Raw genomic sequence first — 21,378 nt, forward strand, 5'->3', positions numbered from 1 at the left:
TAAAAGAAATTCTCTTTTTACAATTTTATATAAAGTTTGTCAATCGAGTTTTTTAAAACAAACTTTATATAAGAAAGAATTCTCATTAACGAACAAAAATTTTAACAAATTCGCCATGATACTTTCAGAAAAATCTATAAAATGATGTGAATAGAAAATAATTAGGTACTCCTTGGGCGTTGAGTTCCATGGCGACCAGCATAAAAAAACAAGCGTCGCTCCCTTCCTGACGCAAGCACACGTAACATTGTTTTATTTACTGAGGTTGTCGTAGTAACTAAACGATTATTTGTCATATTATTTATTTATTGTGAAAAAAAAAGTTTTACTCTTTATGAATATTAAAAGAAAACAAGTTACTAAACATTGATTAATAATGTCTCACTTTTACAGACATTTGTTTTTAATTTCTTTTTAAATGACGACTTTTTATCGACTTTTTTTTAAATAGCATTTGCGGATGGGTAAAAAACGAAAAAAAAACAAAAAAAAAACTAAACCATTTACTGACAATTTGTCAGTATCTTGACTTTGATAACATTTATTTGTTAAAAACATTTGTAAGAGTGAGAAATTATCAGTAAATGGTTTAGTTATTTTTTTTTACCCATCCGCAAATGCTATTTAAAAAAAAATCGATAAAAGTCATTTACAAAGAAATTAAAAGACAAATGCCTGTAAAAGTGAGACATTATTAATAAATGTTTAGTAACTTTTCTTTTTAATATTCATAAAGAGTAAAACTTTTTTTCAAAATAAATAAATAATGTTTTTTTTTTTTTTTTTTTTTTTTTTACATTTTCACCCCAAACAAGGCAAATTGCCACTTTGGTGTAGGGGGCTACTATCAGGGGAAACAACTACTGGGGTACTATGTAGGGATTTGGGCAGCAAGGTGTCGGTTCACGTTACACTTGAACTTCTGCACGTCAGTACTGTTGGGGAAGCAGTGACCTGGAATGGAATTCCAGAGTCTTGCGGTTCTGGGGAAGAAACTATTGGAGTAAAAAGATCTTTTACATCTAGGGATCTCTACAGTGTGGGGGTAGGATCTAGTAGCCTGTCGGATTTGTCGAGGGTGCTCGCGTCGTGGGGGCACAAGTGATTGCAGTTCGTCAGAGCATTCACCACTAAAATACTTGTAGAAAAGGCAGAGGGATGCAACATTTCGTCGATGGGACAGAGGCTGAAGCTTAGATGCCAGTTCAGGGCCTATCAGGTTTGCGACTCTCTTTTGAACCTTGTCAAGGAGTGAGAGACTAGTAGCAGATGCACCAGCCCAGATGTGGCAGCAATACTCCATACATGGGCGAATGGTGGCCTTATAGAGGTACAGGATACTTTCGGGTGTTAGTAGTTTTCTAGCACGGTAGAGAGAGCCTACCTTTCTTGCAGCGGCCCTGGCAATGCCTTCAATGTAATTGTTCCAACTCATGTTTCCTGTGAACGTTAGGCCAAGGAGTTTGAAAGATGGACTCTCAGATAAAGAGTCGTTGGCCATTGCTATGGGTGGTAGAGAGGGTTTCTTGTAATTATTGAATGAAACTAGTTTAGTCTTGGCAGCATTGAACGCGACCAACCACTTTTGTCCCCATTCCACTACAGATTGGAGGTCTTCCTCTAGTGTTTCTGCCATTTCTTTAGAAATGTGTTCATTCGTCTTCCTGTCGTGTCTGCCATAGAATGTAGTGTCATCAGCATATATACCCATCTCAGAGGCAATGTTGTCGGGGAGGTCATTTATGAATATCAGGAACAATAGAGGTCCAAGGATAGAACCCTGGGGCACTCCCGCATTTATATCATATTGTTTAGATGTGCGACCGTCGAGGACTACCTGGATTTTTCTCTTATCTAAGAAGGATTTAATTATGTTAAGTATTCTACCAGTGATACCGTATGATCTGATTTTACTGAGGAGACCCTCATGCCATACCCTGTCAAAAGCCTTAGATATATCTAGAGCTACCGCTCTGCCTTCCCCCGCTTTGTCCAGTGAATGGTATATACGTTCAGAGATCAGAGTGAGGATGTCTGCTGTGGAACGGGCTTGTCTAAATCCATATTGTTTGTCAGTCAGTAGTTTAGCATCTGTAAGATGATGGACAAGAGCATGGTTAATTATGGTCTCAAATATTTTGGCAAAAAGTGGGAGGAGGCTAATGGGGCGATAATTTGATGGGTCTGTCCTTTCGCCAGAGTTCTTGAATACTGGTACAACAGAAGCAGTTTTCCAACAGCCCGGAAAGCAAGCTTCATTAAGACATTTGTTGTAGAGTTTGGAGAGAACTGGAGCTACTTCGGCTGAGCACTTTTTTAATAGCACAGCTGGGATAAGATCGGGTCCACATGCTTTTGAGGTGTCAAGGTTTTTTATGATAGCATGCACCTGAGCAGGGGTGGTTTTCAGATCGTCTAGTGTGGCGTCTGTCCGCATAGGAAAGTCAGGTAGGGGGTGGTTGGAAGGGTCCAGTGTGGAGTTTGAGGCAAACTGACTGGCAAGCATGTTAGCCTTGTCGGTTGCTGAGGAGACAACCTCGTGATTGTTGGTTAGAGGGGGAATTGTTGATTGCCCATTATTTACTACACTGTTGTAGATTTTCCAGAAGTCTCAAGTTCCTAGTTTTTGTGCTTCGATGCGCTTTTTAGTGGTTTCCGTAAATTCTCTCTTAGCTGTCGCTATTTCTTTCTTAACGTTATTTCTAGCTTCTATATACTTCAGTCTGTTTGAACTGGACTTATGTCGGTTAAACCTACGGTATGCATGCTGCTTTTGAGTAATGGCAGTTGCACAAGTCGACGTAAACCATTGGGGAGAGTGGGGCTTACTATAAAATTTCCGCATGGGAACATGCGCTTCGATTGCAGTTTTGAACCAGTCAGTGGTCTCGTTTGCACATTGTTCAGCAGGGAGAGAGAAAATATTTTTCCATGGAGCATCTCTAATTAGTTCCCTGATGGCTTCCCAGTCAGCCTTATTATAATATCTCGTTGTTTTGAGCACTGGCTCTTCAGTTTTGGGTCTAGAGTTTAGGGCGATTTCAACCATTATCACTGCATGATCAGTGTTCCCGAGTGGGCTGTGGGCCTTCGTTATGCAGTCATCAGGAACTGTGGTCAAAAACAGATCTAGAAGTGATGCGTGTTGTTCTTCCTGGTCAGGGAAACGGGTTGGAAACGTAACAATTTGTGATAGGGAGTGGGATATAGCGAAGCTACGGGTTGTGCTGCCCGCTGCATCTGTGTGAGTAGAGAATCCAAGCCAGTTTTTGTGGTGGACATTAAAGTCACCAAACACATGTATTTGTGCGCTAGTGTTGAGGGACAGTGCCGTGTCTATGCTGTCAGATACTTTGTTTATTATGGAGCAGTCCTGAGTCGAGGGAGAGCGGTAGAGAAAATAATAGTAGCTAATACTGTGTTGCACGTTTAGTCTAAAGCACATAAAGGCTTGATCATCTGTTTCTAGGTTTGTTTCTCTAGTCAAGGGAAGGGTATTACGAATGTAAACTCTAAGTCCGTGCATATGTCTGTCAGAGTCCTTACGGCAGAGTGGGAGATATTCAGGCATGTTAAAGTGGTTAGAGGGAATGGAGGAGTGTAGGTTAGTCTCACTTAGTGCTAAGATATCCGGGGTATTTGTTAAGAGAAATGCTTCAACATCAGCTAAGTTAGTTCTAAGCCCACGGATATTTGTGAATGAGAGCCTCAAGGGAGGAGGCAAGTTGAATTTGTTTGTCCCTAATCCTGGTTTAAGCTTATTTTTAGATTGTACTGTCATCATATTTTTTTTTAAGAGTTTCGGTAAGGGGGAGCTAAACAAGAGGTTATGCGGAGCTTCAGACATGCATCACAAGTAGACCATCAGCTGACCTTTCTCCAATTAGGATTGTGGCCTCAGGAAAGCCCACCGGGGATGAGTGCAGGGTCCCTTTCCATGCGCGCCATGGCACTGCAAACAACCCGATATTATTCAACTGTTGATGGAGCAGCCGCTCTAAGCGCTACCAAAGAGTTAGGGCTCCTGTACTACCAGTCGGGAACAGCAGCCAGGAACTGTCAATCCGGTACCCTCAACCCTTTAGAAGAAGGTCAACCCGATCTAATCGCTCAGGCATATCTTATACTCAAGCACTCCCAAATGTTCAGTTTTAGGGGTGGGGCATGCTGGGAATGGGGAAGAACGGCGTTCATTGTCCTAGCCAGGAAACAAGATCTACCGCTGGGTGTATCTGTCGAATCACTGAGATAGTGTCTCTGCGCTTGACTAATAGGCAAAGAAGGAGTATGGAAGCCGGGCGATAGACAGAGCCTATCTACTCCTTAAGCAATTTAGGTTTGCAAACCGGTGAATTTGTTTGAGTCACCAGCTCTAGGAAGGTTGTCATCCAAGACTGAAGAGGCCTCTCTCCCCTTTGGTTTAGTTTCAGAGTTTTCCTTCTCCTAGACGGATGATCTGGGAAGACCTACTGGGTCCGTCAGCCTGAGAGGGTTTTCTCCGCGCCTAGGTTCTAATCCAGGTATTTCTGCGACCCCGCGTTGTTAGTGTTACTGGGTTAGTTTGTGGGGGATTATATCTCTACTGATTAGTTACACTCCTCAAAGTGATTTAGGGACATGCTATTTACTTGTTAATGGATAAAGGGGGTGGGTGAAGTTCATGCAGTGTAAGCGTCTATGTTTGTAAGAGGGCTTGTTAGGGAGGAGATAATGTGATTTTAGTCTTACCCTTTTTTTATTTTATTAATGTTAGCTTAGGTCTAGTATAGTGTTACAGTATGAGTAGGTATTAAGAATTGAGCTACGAGTTGTGCCCGGGCTATTTTAGATGATAGGAGGGTTAAGATGTAAGTGCAATATAGCATGGATAAGACAGCAAGTTTTGAGTCATGTGTAATTAGGTGAATAGATATATGGGCAGGTTTTCAGTAGGTGCGAATAGAGTTGAAGTTGTAGGTATTTTTTAGTAAATGTCATGGGGCGTTTTGCATAACAAGGAGTGTCGTTTCAATAACGTAATTAATCGTTGCAAAACTCGAGGAGACAGTTGTGTAGTGCATATCGCTTTGTTTCTGAGTACTTTGGCTGTTAAGTACCTGCCTTTGTGTGCATAGGCTGTTAAGTCCCTTACTGGATAGGAATGAGCTGTAATGCATGCCTTAGAGGTAGAAATGTATAGATGTTTAGTGATGGCTATTAAAACAGTTTGCATGTGAGGGATTAGGGGCTGGAAGTTAGCGATTCCACTACAGATGCAGAGCAATGTGGGAGTTTAGTGGCGGATAGGTTGGAAGGAGTAGATTGTTAGCGTTCAAGAGAAGAGGGGTTATTTATTTACAGATGGATTTCCATTAGGATTTTTGAGTTACAGGCAAGGTTTAGTTTGAAGAAGGGAGGAAATTTTTTTTTTTTTTTTTTTATGCATGCAGGTAAGACAAACGCAATCGTCTTGGAGGTAAAATGTATAAGATTTCGTAGCTAGCTATTAGGTTTTTCCCTCCCAGTTATAGGGACAGCTAGTTCGTTGGGATTTGGAATTGTAGTCATTAAGGTCAGGCGCAGAGTGTTGCATCTATTCAGAAAATTAGCCCTAGTATCACAGCTGGGATTATGTATATTGCAGTTACAAATATAGTGCCAGTCAAATTATGAGCCACGTGCAGTGGTTTGGTATGGTATGGGTATCATGGAGGACACTTAAATACAAGCAAGCGTACGGTGATTGCATATATTAAGTATACTACTTAAATAAAGTTCTTCTGTCTTCTATAGTAGAAAGAAAGGTGGTCCTAGCTCTTCTATATTCTTGCATAGGCTATTCGTTATCGAGTAGAGTTCTTCTGACCATAAAAACGGCTCGCGTGGGACTAAGTGTTAGAGACCATTTTTACGCATATGTAATTAAAATGCATTAAATAAATACATTTAAAGAGAAGGTATACACAGTTGGTAAAAGCAAAAAGAGAAATAAATAAACAAAGTGAATAAATAAATAAAAAATAAAGTAATAGAAGAAACGACTCGCATGGAAGCAAAGAGTTAAAGACAATATATGCGCATATAGTTAAAATACATTAGTCAAAATTAAGAAAAAAAAAAAGCAGTTGCCATTTTGGTAATATTAGGATTTGTTAAATTAACTAAGCTTATATTGTTTGCCCATCTTCAAAATTGTCGCGTCTGTCAGCGAGCGTAGCCCTGTACTTAGTGTGACGGTAGGGGGGGGCTTCACTTCCTTTCCCCGGATTTTATATCTATTTATAGTTTATAGTGCGCACATGAGTATGGTAATTTTACTTTTTTCTTTGTTTTTTCTTTTATTTTTTATTTTTGTTTAGGTTAAACTTCTGTCTTCTATAGTAGAAAGAAAGGTGGTCCTAGCTCTTCTATATTCTTTCATAGGCTATTCGTTATCGAGTAGAGTTCTTCTGACCATAAAAACGGCTCGCGTGGGACTAAGTGTTAGAGACCATTTTTACGCATATGTAATTAAAATGCATTAAATAAATACATTTAAAGAGAAGGTATACACAGTTGGTAAAATGTGACAAATAATCGTTTAGTTACTACGACAACGTTAGTAAATAAAAAATGTTACGCGCGCATGCGCCAGGAAGAGAGTGACGCTTGTTTTTTATGCTGGTCGCCATGGAACTCAACGTCCAATGAGTACCAATAATTATTTGTTATCAATTAATAGCATACAATATACAATTAAAAATATGTATTTTGTCTTAGCATTAAACAACCCCAAAAGATTAATTCACCATAAACAAGTACGACGTTTTTAAGACTTGGACAAATACAATTATTAATCTAAGGGTGATAACTCGTTTAAATTAGTAAAGAGTTGTAGAACTTGAATTCAGTTTTTGCGATGTAAACTTATTATTGCAAGTGAGTGAAAACTATGCTTGCTTAAAGAAACAGAAAATTCTCGATATATGTAATTCATTATCAAGTGTTAAAATAAGTCTTTATTTCATAAGTCCACAATTTAAAACATATCATACAAGGACCATATTTCTTTCTTTATATTTTTTTATATTTATGAGAGATGGAACTTGAGTGTCTCTATTTCTCTCCATCGATTTGTCAGGACAACCAGGCACGAGGATAATTTTTCCTATAAGTAAATCATGACTAAATATTCAAAATAACATTTCGTATCTGCAGCCCACATAAGATCTCCTCGGCATGGCAGGCCAAAAGTGGCTTATATAAATAATAGTGTACCTTCTTCAAGTGATGTTGGATACTCCATCAGACTAGATTAGGCACCGCCAAAAATGGCCGCAAAATCAAGTTGTTGTTGTTTTTTAAAACGAAATTACGTTTATTAAAATCCATTATTTCTGAGTAACTTTTTTTTCCCAGAAAGATAAAACCCTGAATTTTATCATATAGAAAACAGAATAATGTAAAACTCTTTCTACTATTTTTAATTCAATTTTAAATGTTAAATTTTCCCAAAAAGTTAACAATTGACATTTTTTGTCTTGCACAAAAAACGTACTTAAATATTTAAAAAAAAGGGTTTTTGAAATAATTAATTAATTTATTTATTGTCTAACTAAGATTTAGGATGATTTTCTAAGAGAATATGCAAAAATATTATAATATAAGTACCTGAATTTCAAATAATTGCACTTATTCATATAGGTAACCAGATATTCGCGTTGACGTAGAGTTCAGATCGACTCTGTTTACGTTTTCGTCTGATAAAAAGCAAACTATGGAAGACCAAACAGGCCAAAAAAAAACTTATTTTTCAGTGACGAAAATTTCAATGTATTATTAAGCTGAGGCTGGCCAGTACCAGATGGGTGACCATTTGTATGCGTTTGGTTTTTAATGTGTATGTGTGTGGGGGCCAGACTCCCCAAAATGGGGGGGGCAATTTAAAGCAGAATAAAAAAAAATTATTTCAGCGCGTTTGGTCCACCATAGTCAAAGGCGGCAAACGTTTTCAAACGGGATCGAAAAAAAAGATGCTATTTTTAACACAAAGGGCACAATATTTATCGAATTTTTTTTTTTTTGGGTATCGATTATTCAAAGCATGCCCTGTTTAATAATGGTCATGCATTATTCGGCTCACTAAAAAAAAATTGTTAATTTATTTATCAAAAATTTTAAAATAGCTTTTTTCGTATAAATATTAAAAAAATTTTTTTTTTGTTTTGCTTAACTTAAATTAATTATTTTACTTAACATATTCACCGAATTTCACACTTCAAAACTCAAAAGCGGGATAATTAAACACAATCGAAGTTCTGATATTCAGACGTCAAAATAAGGTATGCAAACAATTTTTTTTTTTTTTTTTTTTGAATCTATAATTCTGTCCCTTACAACACAATATGTTGATTTCAGTCTCAGATGATTATTTTAAGCATATTTGTTCCCACTTCAAAACAAGGGGGGGGGGTTTTGTAAGCAAAAAAAAAAATATATATAAATATCGTTTATGAAAAATAAGTACACTGTTATAAAGTTCATTCTTCTCCTAATAATCGCTGAAAATTTCGTATTGATCGGATAATTACCTGATTTTTGGTAGATTTTTAAAAAGACGGTCCGTCAAAAAGTACTGACCTGCCCCCCCCCCCAGTTTTGGCGGTGCATGCTCACCATTGCCGCCATAGATGTATTAGTAGTTGTACTAGGTTGATTGGTTGGTTGTTTTTGTTTTACGGCATATCAACCCTTTTCAGATTATTTAATGCCAAATCCAAAGATTTTGAAGAAAACATTTTTAATAGAATATATTCGTTGTTTTCAAGTCGGTTTCTATTCAACCCATAGTTGGAACCTTAACAGGTACTACCACTCCGGGTCAGATTGGACCTGGGAGCAATGGCAATTAAAGGGTGGCTCCACACTCCCCAAAGCCCGCAAGCTAGGACCTCACCACTGGATATAGTTTAAGGTCATATCCAAGATCAGTTGCAGTAGGAGCTTGGAATAATGAGGACAGGGGGATGAAAATAAATCGATGATATATTAATATAAAGAAAAGGAAAACAGGAACAGTTGTAGCATATGTTTTGCAGTGATCAGCAAATGAAACGAGAAGTGGCAGGAGGAGGGGAATAGATTGAATCAGAACATAATCACAGTTTGTGCTTGGGACATTTTTGAAAGCTAGGAAAAGATCTTGTATTCATTTTAGAAAAAACAATTCTTTAAAAGATGACATTATTTTTATATTTTTTTGTTTCTAATTATCCCAGTATCAATCTTGATTTTAATTTATTGTGACGATATACATGTTAATTCCTACCTGGTTCGTGATGATGCAACTGTAACGGTTTCTGGTGAAAACTTTGCGGGGCTTCCAACGATGATTTCTCTCGAAACGGTGCCAGCAACAGCAAGGTACTCCTTTTCTGATTTTAACAGACCCATCCGTTTCGGTGCCGCCACTTTCTTATCTGAATAGCAGATATAACACATCGTAAGGAGAAGCACAATTGATATGGCCAGTGTCACGGACACTATCACAATAACAATGGCCACGTTGAGATAAATCATGGCGCCTGTATTATCGCCGTCGCCTGCCGCAGAATATCTCTGACTGATGAAAACAACTAAAAACATGTGCGTTGTAGCCGAGAGAGTCGGAACACCACTGTCTTTTACAACAATCTCAAGTTCATAGGTTCCCGCCTCGATTTTACTTGCCATATTATTAAACGATAACATGCCGGAATAATGATCGATTGTAAAAAGTTCGTTCCTGTTACCTTTCATTATTCTGAATCGAAGTAGTGCATTCTGTTGAATGTCGTCATCAGCAGCTCTGATGTGCGTTATGTTCTGACTGTATCCTAGATAGTATGTAATATTCATTATATGAGGACTTGCGTTTGGAAAAGTGAAATACGGAGCATGGTCGTTCTTGTCTGCTACCTCGACAATAACATCAGCCATATCACTGAGCGAGGGTATCCCATGATCCTTCACAAAGACTTGGAACTTGTAAAAGCTTTGAAACTCACGATCTAACAAAGCACTTGTGGTAATCAATCCATCTTGGGAAATTCTAAAAGGCAAGAACTCTTCATTGCTCGTCAGCAAAGAGAAACTCAACTGACATCCGCTTCCGGTATCTGGATCCGACACATTAATGAAACCCACTTTCAACCCAGGTTTTTCGTTTTCGTTGGCATAGAATTTAAATGTTGCATTAGAAAACTGTGGCCGCTCATCGTTTACGTCCAAGACATTGATAAAAAGTTTTCTCTCACTTTTCAAAGAAGGTGATCCTTCATCCCTACACACCACTATTAATTCGTGAATGGCTTCTTCCTCTCTGTCGAGGGGATTCTTTAAAACTATTTTATACTTTTTCGTTGCAAGCGGCTTGAGTTCGAACTTGTGATGATGCAAATTACACGACACCTCTCCATTTTCTCCGTTATCAGAATCCGTCACTTTTAAATATGCAACAAAACTGCCTATATTGCTATCCTCTGATATTCCGACACCGTCGCCTTCTGAGATTATATTGACGTCTATGATTGGGGGATGGTTTTCATCGCTAACTACATCTATTAAAATCATCGCTACTGAACTTAAGGGAGGATTTCCTCCATCTTCAGCTTCGATATACAGTTTGAATTGCCTCTCTGAGGTTAGAGTTAAACCATGGCTTAAAAAAATCTGCCCAGTTTCTTTGTTCAAGTTGAACAGTTTTTTTGTCGCGTTTGATGTATCCAAGCTGAATCGGAAAGTTACCCGGCCATTATCACCGGAATCAAAATCCGTCACGCTGAGAGAAATCACTGGTTCTGATCTTTCATGAAATTTGCCTATTGTGATATTATAAAGACTTTGGCTAAATGTCGGCGCATTGTCATTCTCGTCACTAACAAGGATCCTGACATCTAAAATGCTTTCCCTTGTTGGTAAACCTGTATCGCGAGCAACAACTTGGAGCAAGTAGGTGTCAACCAATTCTCTGTCCAGACTTGCTTCCAACTGGATTGATAACTTAATCTTTCCATCAACTCTTTTGGAAACGGACAAAGAGAATGGATCTCTCTTTCCCTTCTTCAGTTCATAATTAATCCGAGAATTCCTAACGCTGACATCCTCATCGACAGCATTCGGAATTGATATTTGCATCCCTTTAGAGTCTCTCTCTGAAAACTCAACGCTAACTTCCTTCATAGGAAACTTTGGTGTTTGATCATTGACGTCTTTGACTATTATCTTCGCTTCAATCAACTTGACGAAAGACAAGTCGTGATGTACTGCAATATTGATAATCTTGTAACACACGACGCGAAAGTTGCAAACAATTTCGGCATCGATTTTCCGGGCAGTGTAAAGTTCGCCATATTTTTTTGTCACACGAAACAGAGACAAAGAACGGCTGGTGTGTTCAGAGCTCAGTTGGAGAAATCTGAACCCGTCATTCTGTGATGTTGAGTTGGTGATTATCCCTGCATCAGTGGAAACATTACCTAGATACGTGCCAGGTACTATACCTTCAAGTACTGTATAGGTGAGGTTGACATTCAAACAAGGAATGATCAGAGACAGAAGGATGGCGACATCGAAAAATCGCATGTTTCTTTCGAAAACATGGAGGTTCTTAAATCTTTGTTCAAGCTGAAATAAAAAAAGAAAAAGGTTTAAATGTAAGAAAAAAAAACTGTCTGGAACTGAAATTATGTCAGATTTATGTGTCTTTTTTTACTTTTTTATTTTTTTTTATAAACTAATTACCAATTATCAAGGGCCAAAAGGCTACTCGAGGATAAGGTTTAATGAAAAAAGTATATTTAATCTGAAGTATTCAGCATTATAGTTTCATTTTGATATCAATCGTCATTTTTTAAAAATTTTGGAGCTAAGGACTAATCATTTGTATAATCTATATATTAATACAATACTAATCATTTGTATAATCTATATATTAATACAATACTAATCATTTGTATAATCTATATATTAATACAATACTAATCATTTGTATAATCTATATATTAATACAATACTAATCATTTGTATAATCTATATATTAATACAATACTAATCATTTGTATAATCTATATATTAATACAATACTAATCATTTGTATAATCTATATATTAATACAATACTAATCATTTGTATAATCTATATATTAATACAATACTAATCATTTGTATAATCTATATATTAATACAATACTAATCATTTGTATAATCTATATATTAATACAATACTAATCATTTGTATAATCTATATATTAATACAATACTAATCATTTGTATAATCTATATATTAATACAATACTAATCATTTGTATAATCTATATATTAATACAATACTAATCATTTGTATAATCTATATATTAATACAATACTAATCATTTGTATAATCTATATATTAATACAATACTAATCATTTGTATAATCTATATATTAATACAATACTAATCATTTGTATAATCTATATATTAATACTATACTAATCATTTGTATAATCTATATATTAATACAATACTAATCATTTGTATAATCTATATATTAATACAATACTAATCATTTGTATAATCTATATATCAATACAATACTAATCATTTGTATAATCTATATATCAATACAATACTAATCATTTGTATAATCTATATATTAATACAATACTAATCATTTGTATAATCTATATATTAATACAATACTAATCATTTGTATAATCTATATATTAATACAATACTAATCATTTGTATAATTTATATATTAATACAATACTAATCATTTGTATAATCTATATATTAATACAATACTAATCATTTGTATAATCTATATATTAATACTATACTAATCATTTGTATAATCTATATATTAATACAATACTAATCATTTGTATAATTTATATATTAATACAATACTAATCATTTGTATAATCTATATATTAATACAATACTAATCATTTGTATAATCTATATATTAATACAATACTAATCATTTGTATAATCTATATATTAATACAATACTTATCATTTGTATAATCTATATATTAATACAATACTAATCATTTGTATAATCTATATATTAATACAATAGCATGTTATTTGGTGTGTCATGCTTGCATCTTATGTCTTCCGAGTGACTGTCGTTTAATTGTTATGACCTTCCATTTTTTGTAATAAATAATTTTTACCAAGAATTCTTCATAAGGTTTGGTTTTGGTGTTGATTATAGCTGAAGGAACTCAAGTTATGTATATAGTCTTGGAAGTTGTTTAACCTTATTAAAAAAAAAAAACTTATTAAATTTTTATATCTTTTATCATTCGTTGGAAAACTATTTAGTTAGTAAATCATTTAATCAACTGCATCAACTTGCTTTCTTGAATTCACAATAATCCTAATGTTATTTTAGGGATCATCAGTTGTTTACCATGAAACTGTTTCGGGGATTTATATAGATACTTGTTTTTTCTTCATAAGTTTTGGTTTTGGTTTCGATTTTAACTGATGCACCCAAGTCATATAAATATATTTTTTTTATTTTGAAATCACAACTTTATGATACATAAGAATCGATATAAAATTGAATCTATAATAATATATATGAAATCTACATGAATCAAAATATCATATTTAAGCGTATTTTATGACCGGGCTACGCCGGGCGTCCCTGCTAGCTTGGATAAATAATTTTGCAGTTTTAATAAAAGAGCTACATGGCCTTTTGGGCAAGATCAAAGTGTAGTATCTGTCTTCAGATGCTGCACCTGCATTTTTTGTTCTCTTTTGGTGGAGGAGCAGTCCTTCACGACTGAGACAATTTTTTTTTATTTTTGTACCTTTTCTCCACGTTAAATAACGACCCTGGTGTCTAACTCTGTCTCGTGGGGAGGCATAGTAAATAGGTACAATAATATAAGGGCGTCTCTATTTATGCTGAAAATCAATAGAATGCCAACATCAATATATTACATATGAAGGAGTCACCTGTGGAATGTCCACAGGGCCCACTAAGTTTGGATTTTGTTTGGGCTAATGTTCTCCCTTTGTATGTTATTTTTACAATTCTAAGTGACACTCTTCTAAAAGTTTAAGATTCGACACTAAGAATACAAGTGTGAATTGTTTTAGACTAAATCATGACTGACAAAATTAGAGTATGCTATCCATTCCCTCAAGATTTCCGAGTTATACAAGAAAGTCGGAGGTTACATTGACCGAAACGTTGTGAAAATGATACTTAAGATGAGAACAATAGTCCGAATTTGCGCCTTCAAGGGAGGTCAATAATCGGAAAATGTTGCAATTGAAATTGTTCAAGTCCAATAACTCTTACCAAAATGTTGGTGCAATGATGAAGTTATCTCCCTTGTTTACATTATATTAATTTAAGAGCAATTGCAAATATTTTTTCGCTTTGATACAAATATAGGAAGACAGTATGCTGAATAGGTAAATGTATCATTTATATTATTAAAATTTCATTACTAATTATTTTAATAGCATATGAACACAATTATTATTGTATTACACTAATATCGAACACAATTGTAATAATATAAATAATACAGTTACCTATTCCACATACTGTCCATCTACTTTTGGCTCACCTTACATATATATCTAAGCTAAATTTAATGTAACTGTTTAAACAACCTATACCTCATTTGATTCGCCTTTTATTCCTCTATGATTTTGCCTGTTCATAATTGACTTTTAATTGAAATATTCTAGTGTTCACGTAAATTTAAAAAAATTATTTCAAATTGAGGAGACAAAAAGAAAGTCCGCAGAAACAAACTCGCTTTAAACCAGCTTAAATTATCGCTCCTAAATCAGTTTAAAATATCCACCAGCAGGCAACAAAGCATCTCTAATCGTAATTGTTGTTGTTTCAGGTTATACAACGTAACATTTAGTCCATATGCCATGACTTTCTCTTAGTGATCGTCAGGAGTTCATTAATCTCCACATTTCTGGTTTATCCAATCGAGAAATTAACCGCAGATTTAAATGTGATGAGAAAACGGTACGAAAGACTGTGTAAAAGCACCAAAACACCAGCAGTGTTCGTGATGCCCTTAAATCTAGTCGTACTAGAGTAACTTCTAACAGGGAAGACAACGCTATCATGATCCGCAGCCTAAGAAACAGATTTGAAACGGCTCCCCAAATCCAACAGCAGTGCAATCTTGTTAAAAAGTGCCCTCTTTCTACTGTCAAGAAGAGATTAAAGGAATTTAATTTGTGAGGATATGTTGTAAGACACAAGCCAATGATTTCTGTAAAGAACAGAAAGTGCCGTCCGGACTTCGTCAGATGCAGTGAAGATTGTGGCTCTTCATATTGATCGAAAATGTTTTTTAGCAACGAAAGCAAGTTCAATAGGCTAGGCAGTGATGGTAGGCAGTACGTCTGTCCGAGGAAAGACGAAAACTTTAATCCTAGGTGCTCAGTTTTAACGCACCAAGGTGGTGGAGGTTCAGTTTTGGTGTGGAGCATTATTAGTACCAATGGTCCAAGGCCTATAGTTCGCTTGCAAGGTCGAATTAATTCGACCAAGTACATTAATATGTTGACTGAGCATTTTCTACCCTACTTTAGTCAGAATTTAAATGATAATCCCATCTTCATACAGGATAATTCTCCCATTCACACAGCTGGCAATGTCAAGAGGTTCCTGGAAGAGCATGATACTCCGTGTTTGGATTGGCCTGAACAATCTCCAGACGTCAATCCTATCGAAAACGTATAGTATTACATCAAGCAACAGCTACGCAATGATAAAATTTCAAATTTGGAAGAACTTTGGACAAAAATTAAAGAAAAGTGGGATGCTCTTTCCCCGGAGTATTGCTGCAGTCTAATTCAAGGAATTCCCAAAAGATTGTAGGCTGTCAAATTACAGAAGGTCTATGCTACGACATATTAACTAGTTCATTGTGTTCCTGTTGTATTTGTGTTGCATTAATGTCTTAAAGTTACATTTAAATAACAATTTTCCATTGTGCGGACTTTCTTTTTGCCTCCCCAATTTGAAGTTATTTTTTCAAATTGACGTGAGCGCTAGAATATTTCAATTAAAAGTCAAATTTGAACAGGTAAAATTATAGAAGAATAAAAGGCCAATCAAATGAGGTATAGTTTGTTTAAACAGTTACATTAGATTTAGCTTAAATTTGCAGTTTTTAAAAAAATTACAAGTGCGGATTTTCTTTTTGTCGCCATATATATATATATATATATATATATATATACATATATATATATATATACTAGCAAAAGTACCCGTCGTTGACTGGGTTCAAAAACAGTCTACAGAAAATGGACTCTGATTTATGAAAGTATGATAGGTTATGAAAAGGGAGGGTTGTAAATTTTGGTTGAATTTGGGGGTATCAAAACCAAAGCAAAATATGATGAAAGTAAAAATAAAATAGATAAAACCCATAATTTATTATACCATACCTGTTCACACTGAAACACTTATCACAATATTCTGTGGATCTATATTAAAAAACCTTGTTAAACTTTGTGACATATTTCCATTCTATGGAGGTCAGGTGCGAACGAACACCCCATAATTTTATTATACCATATTTCTTCAAACTGAAACATAATTATCAAAGTATACTTACGCAGATAGATATGAAAAATCTTTATTAATGTGTGTGCCTATTTCCATTCTATGGAGGCCAGGCGCGAACGCAGACCCCACAATTTTATTATACTATCCCTATTTAAGTTAAAACATACTTATCAAAGTATTCTTATGTACATCTATATCAAAAACACTCGTAAACGTTTTTTTAAATTTTTAAATTTTTTATTTCCATACTTTGTGAACCAGGCGCGAACTCAGACCCCACAATTTTAATGAATCATCATTATGCCAGATCAAACATACCCATTCCTGTGTCTCGATACATCTTCTATCATTATATGTTATCAGTTTTTTAAAATAGTCACCCATATAGGAGCCTATTCGTGACCACACACACACACACACACACACACACACACACACACACACACACACACACACATTCAGCTTTATATATATATATATATAAATATATATATATATATATATATATATGATTAGTTTTTTTGGAAAAAGAATTCCAGCAGAGTGCTCAATTAAAAGGAAAATCCAAATTTTAAGAGCGTACTTACTTTTCTGTACACAAAATATATATATATATATATATAAGTAGATTGTAGTTTGCTTGAAGCATTGTTGAAGAAAATTATAAGGTAAAATTAAAAGCCAAGAACAATGCGAGATTTTTTTTTATATAGAGTAAAATTAAATGAAAACAAAAGAAATAAATTTCTTTTTTTTGTTGTTTGTTTTTTCTTTTTCACACAAATTTTAACTCTAAACAACAGTAATTTTTTTTTCTGTTGTATTCAATGGTGTTATAAATCTCAATATATTTCAGACCTATTAGTACTTTTTCAAGAGAAGACAGCGGAAGAGTGTTCAAAATTGGAAAAGCAGCTACAGAGTTTGCCACGTGATACCGTGAAATATAGATCAAAAAATGACGTTAGGAGAACGTTAAAATAAATCAGTTGGTGTTTAAAATACTTGTTGCGTCTGTGAATCAAGGGAGATGACTATTCAATCAAGGGTTGAAGGGAGGCAACTCTGTGAGATTTTATTAATCTTTTAATTATTTTAAAACAATAATTTTTTTTTCTTTTTATTATTTTAATTATTGTTTTTCTTATGTTTTAAACTTATATTATAAAAGCGGAGCTCAATTCCAGTCTATTGTTTAGTGTGGGAGTATTTTTTGAAATAATTAAAGATTCGAGAATACGAAGTTGACCTACGTTTCTTGAAGAAGCAAGAATGTTGATGTGAAAATCCGGTTCTGAATTAATGCAAGTGCGAATATGTTTATAGAACGACGAAGCAGTAGTGTTTAAATGCTCTTTAATGCGGTGGTGAAGCAATCTGGTAGTGCTTCCAATGTAAGATGCACTGCATTTAGCGCATTGTAGGTTGTAAACAACGTCTGTGTTGTTTTGGGAGATTTCTTTTAAAACAAATTTGAGACCATGTCTTGTTAATGTTGTTCTCAATACGAGCAGCAGTGATATTATGTGCTGGGGTTTAAAGGTCGGTATTGGAAAGATGCTCTATAGCAAGGTTGTTATAAGATTCCTGTGATATAACGCAAAATTCTCTGCCCTTATCAGAGGGTAAGTAAACAAAATCTTTGTCTTTAAGGGATTTAAGGGTGAGGTATTGGTTCCTGGTAAGATTGGGGGAAATATGGTGTTTTTCGCGTTCAAGTATTCTGAAGATTTTATGCTTTAACCTTGAAAGTTTTAGATCTCGTGGAATATTATTAGGAGGTGGGTAGAAAGGGTGATCAAGCTGAAAAAAAAATGGTCTCAAATTTGTTTTAAAAGAAATCTCCCAAAACAACACAGACTAAATTTTATTACTAAATACAGCGAATTACCTACCTTTTATCACCTTATTAAAACCCACAAAAATAGCACACACACACACAGATCAGACCCATTGTTTCAAGCGTTAACGGTCCCCTTTATAAACTCTCTTGGTTAATATCCCGCCTACTTAAACCTCTACTCTCTACCTTCCCAGCCCATGTTAGTAGTTCCAACCAAGTAATTAACAGACTCAACGATCTACCACATCATCTACTTAAACTATACAGATACCCATTTAGCCTAGACGTCGTTTCTTTATACACCTCCATTCCTGCACATTCAGCCATCAATCTCATGGCAGATATTATAGCATCTAAAAACCCACAATGCTTCGGAATTACTCCAGGAGATCTCTTACAACTCCTCCGTATTATAGTAGACAACACTTACTTTACTTTCTTACAAAACACGTTCAAACAAGTATCTGGACTACCCATGGGCTCCAGTCTATCCGGTATTCTTGCCATTGCTTATATGGACAAACTCGAAAGACACACCCTTAGTACCTGCTACTCTTATCTCCTTTTTACTAGATATATCGATGACATTTTAATTATCACATACTCCCGCTAAGAAGCTATTAACATTTTCCACAAATTCAATAACGCCGACCCAAACTTAAAATTTACTATAGAACACCCAGACTCTTCTGAATCTCTTTCTCTACTTGATTTTAAAATACAAATAAAAAAAATGGTGCCATATGCACTGAATTCTACAGAAAATCCGCCAGCAAACGCCTCTTCGTACATTTCAAATCTGCACTACCTCTCAAGGACAAACTAAACTACGCACATGCCGAAATCTCACGCATACAAGACAAATGGACTAACATCTCCGACAAACATACACACACTAACAATTTCCTACAGACCCTCTCACTAAACGGCTACCCTAATACGATCCTATCCTCACTTAAAAAGAAAAAACGCAACACCCGACCCTTCTCTAACAATTGTTTTCTACAACTACCCTTCCTCAGTGACAAAATCTCATCTTCAATCCGAAAAGCCATCCGCAGCGAGGGACTCAACATTCAACTCATCCACACTGGATCTACTTTAAGACAACAGCTCAACCGAAAACATCCATCGCATACACCTTCCCCTTGTTCACTCTCTAATTGCCCAATATCACACACAGGTTTATGTTTTAAGAACCACGTTGTTTACGACCTACAATGCGCTAAATGCAGTGCATCTTACATTGGAAGCACTACCAGATTGCTTTACCACCGCATTAAAGAGCATTTAAACACTACTGCTTCGTCGTTCTATAAACATATTCGCACTTGCATTAATTCAGAACCGGATTTTCACATCAACATTCTTGCTTCTTCAAGAAACGTAGGTCAACTTCGTATTCTCGAATCTTTAATTATTTCAAAAAATACTTCCACACTAAACAATAGACTGGAATTGAGCTCCGCTTTTATAATATAAGTTTAAAACATAAGAAAAACAATAATTAAAATAATAAAAAGAAAAAAAAATTATTGTTTTAAAATAATTAAAAGATTAATAAAATCTCACAGAGTTGCCTCCCTTCAACCCTTGCTTGAATAGTCATCTCCCTTGGTTCACAGACTCAACAAGTATTTTAAAGACCAACTGATTTATTTTAACGTTCTCCTAACGTCATTTTTTGTTCTATATTTCACGGTATCACGTGGCAAACTCTGTAGCTGCTTTTCCAATTTTGAACACTATCCGCTGTCTTCTCTTGAAAAAGGACTAATAGGTCTGAAATATATTGAGATTTATAACACCATTGAATACAACAGAAAAAAAAATACTGTTGTTTAGAGTTAAAATTTGTGTGAAAAAGAAAAAACAAACAAAAAAAGAAATTTATTTCTTTTGTTTTCATTTAATTTTACTCTATATAAAAAAAAATCTCGCATTGTTCTTGGCTTTTAATTTTACCTTATATATATATATATATATATATATATATATATATATATATATATATATATAATGTTTCGATAAGATAAAGATATTAGAAATAGAAAAGTTGGGTTACCCATTGAGCTCGGGTAAATTTGTTTTGGAATCAGGAAAAGGTGAGTTCGTAAAACCAGTTAAATATAAAATAATAAAGGAAAGACAAAATCCAAAATTAAACTCTTTCTTCACGCTATATCCCCCCCCTCTCTCTCTCTCTCTCTCTCTCTCTCCCCCTCTCTCTCTCTCTCTCTCTCTCTCTCTCTCTCTCTCTCTCTCTCTCTGTGTTTCTGCTGCACCGGTGGCCCTCTAGATGTAACTATATTAAAATTAGGAATTTGAGATGTTCCGTTGGATGTATTATCACACACACACACACACACACACACACACACACACACACACACACACACACACACACACACACACACACACACACACATGTGAAACAACAATAAAAAGCCCGTGTTGGGTGAACTAGTGCTTCTCCCATTAAAATACCTTATACCTGTTTTGTGCTTTTCGACAGAGTAAAAGTTAAAAATGCGTTAGGAAAACAAGTCAGGGACGGCGATCTCTTACTCGGCCCAGAACTGTACAGATGTTTCTAGAATATTTGCCATGTGAAAGCAATTAGGGGTTAATAGGTGCAAAGGTCAGATTTATTTAGGTGATGCCAGGATTAGTTTTTAAGCAATGCAAATATTCCACTGTCTTTGTTTGTAATATGTGTGGATCTATCTCTCTTCATCTTTCTTTCTCTTCCTTTCTTTCTGTCTCTCTTTACTTCTTTTTCTATCTCTTTCCATTCGGCCATCACAAAAGACAGAGATAATCAGTTTGATTTAGATGCCGTTGGCATTGGACGCAAAATGTTAGAATCCGATCTCGATCAGCGATGGACGGGTTTGTCGCGTGCCCCAAATCTCGTAAAAAAAATGCTCCTTCGTAATAAATTTATATATATATATATATATATATATATATATATAT

General features: G+C 35.1%; 1 protein-coding gene across 1 annotated transcript in view; it reads right to left on the bottom strand.

Annotated features, from left to right (window-relative positions):
• The window catches only part of LOC145243054 (protocadherin beta-7-like), a 62,102-nt gene that overhangs the window by 13,209 nt on the left and 27,515 nt on the right, over positions 1–21,378 (bottom strand). Inside the window, exon 2 of the mRNA XM_080106160.1 lies at positions 9,287–11,622. Within this exon, the coding sequence (XP_079962286.1) occupies positions 9,287–11,622 (2,336 nt within the window). The remainder of the gene's footprint in view (positions 1–9,286; positions 11,623–21,378) is intronic.

The sequence above is a fragment of the Euprymna scolopes genome, chromosome 21 (assembly GCF_053919585.1).
Source record: "Euprymna scolopes isolate OS-2025 chromosome 21, ASM5391958v1, whole genome shotgun sequence".
NCBI classification, from domain to species: domain Eukaryota; kingdom Metazoa; phylum Mollusca; class Cephalopoda; order Sepiida; family Sepiolidae; genus Euprymna; species Euprymna scolopes.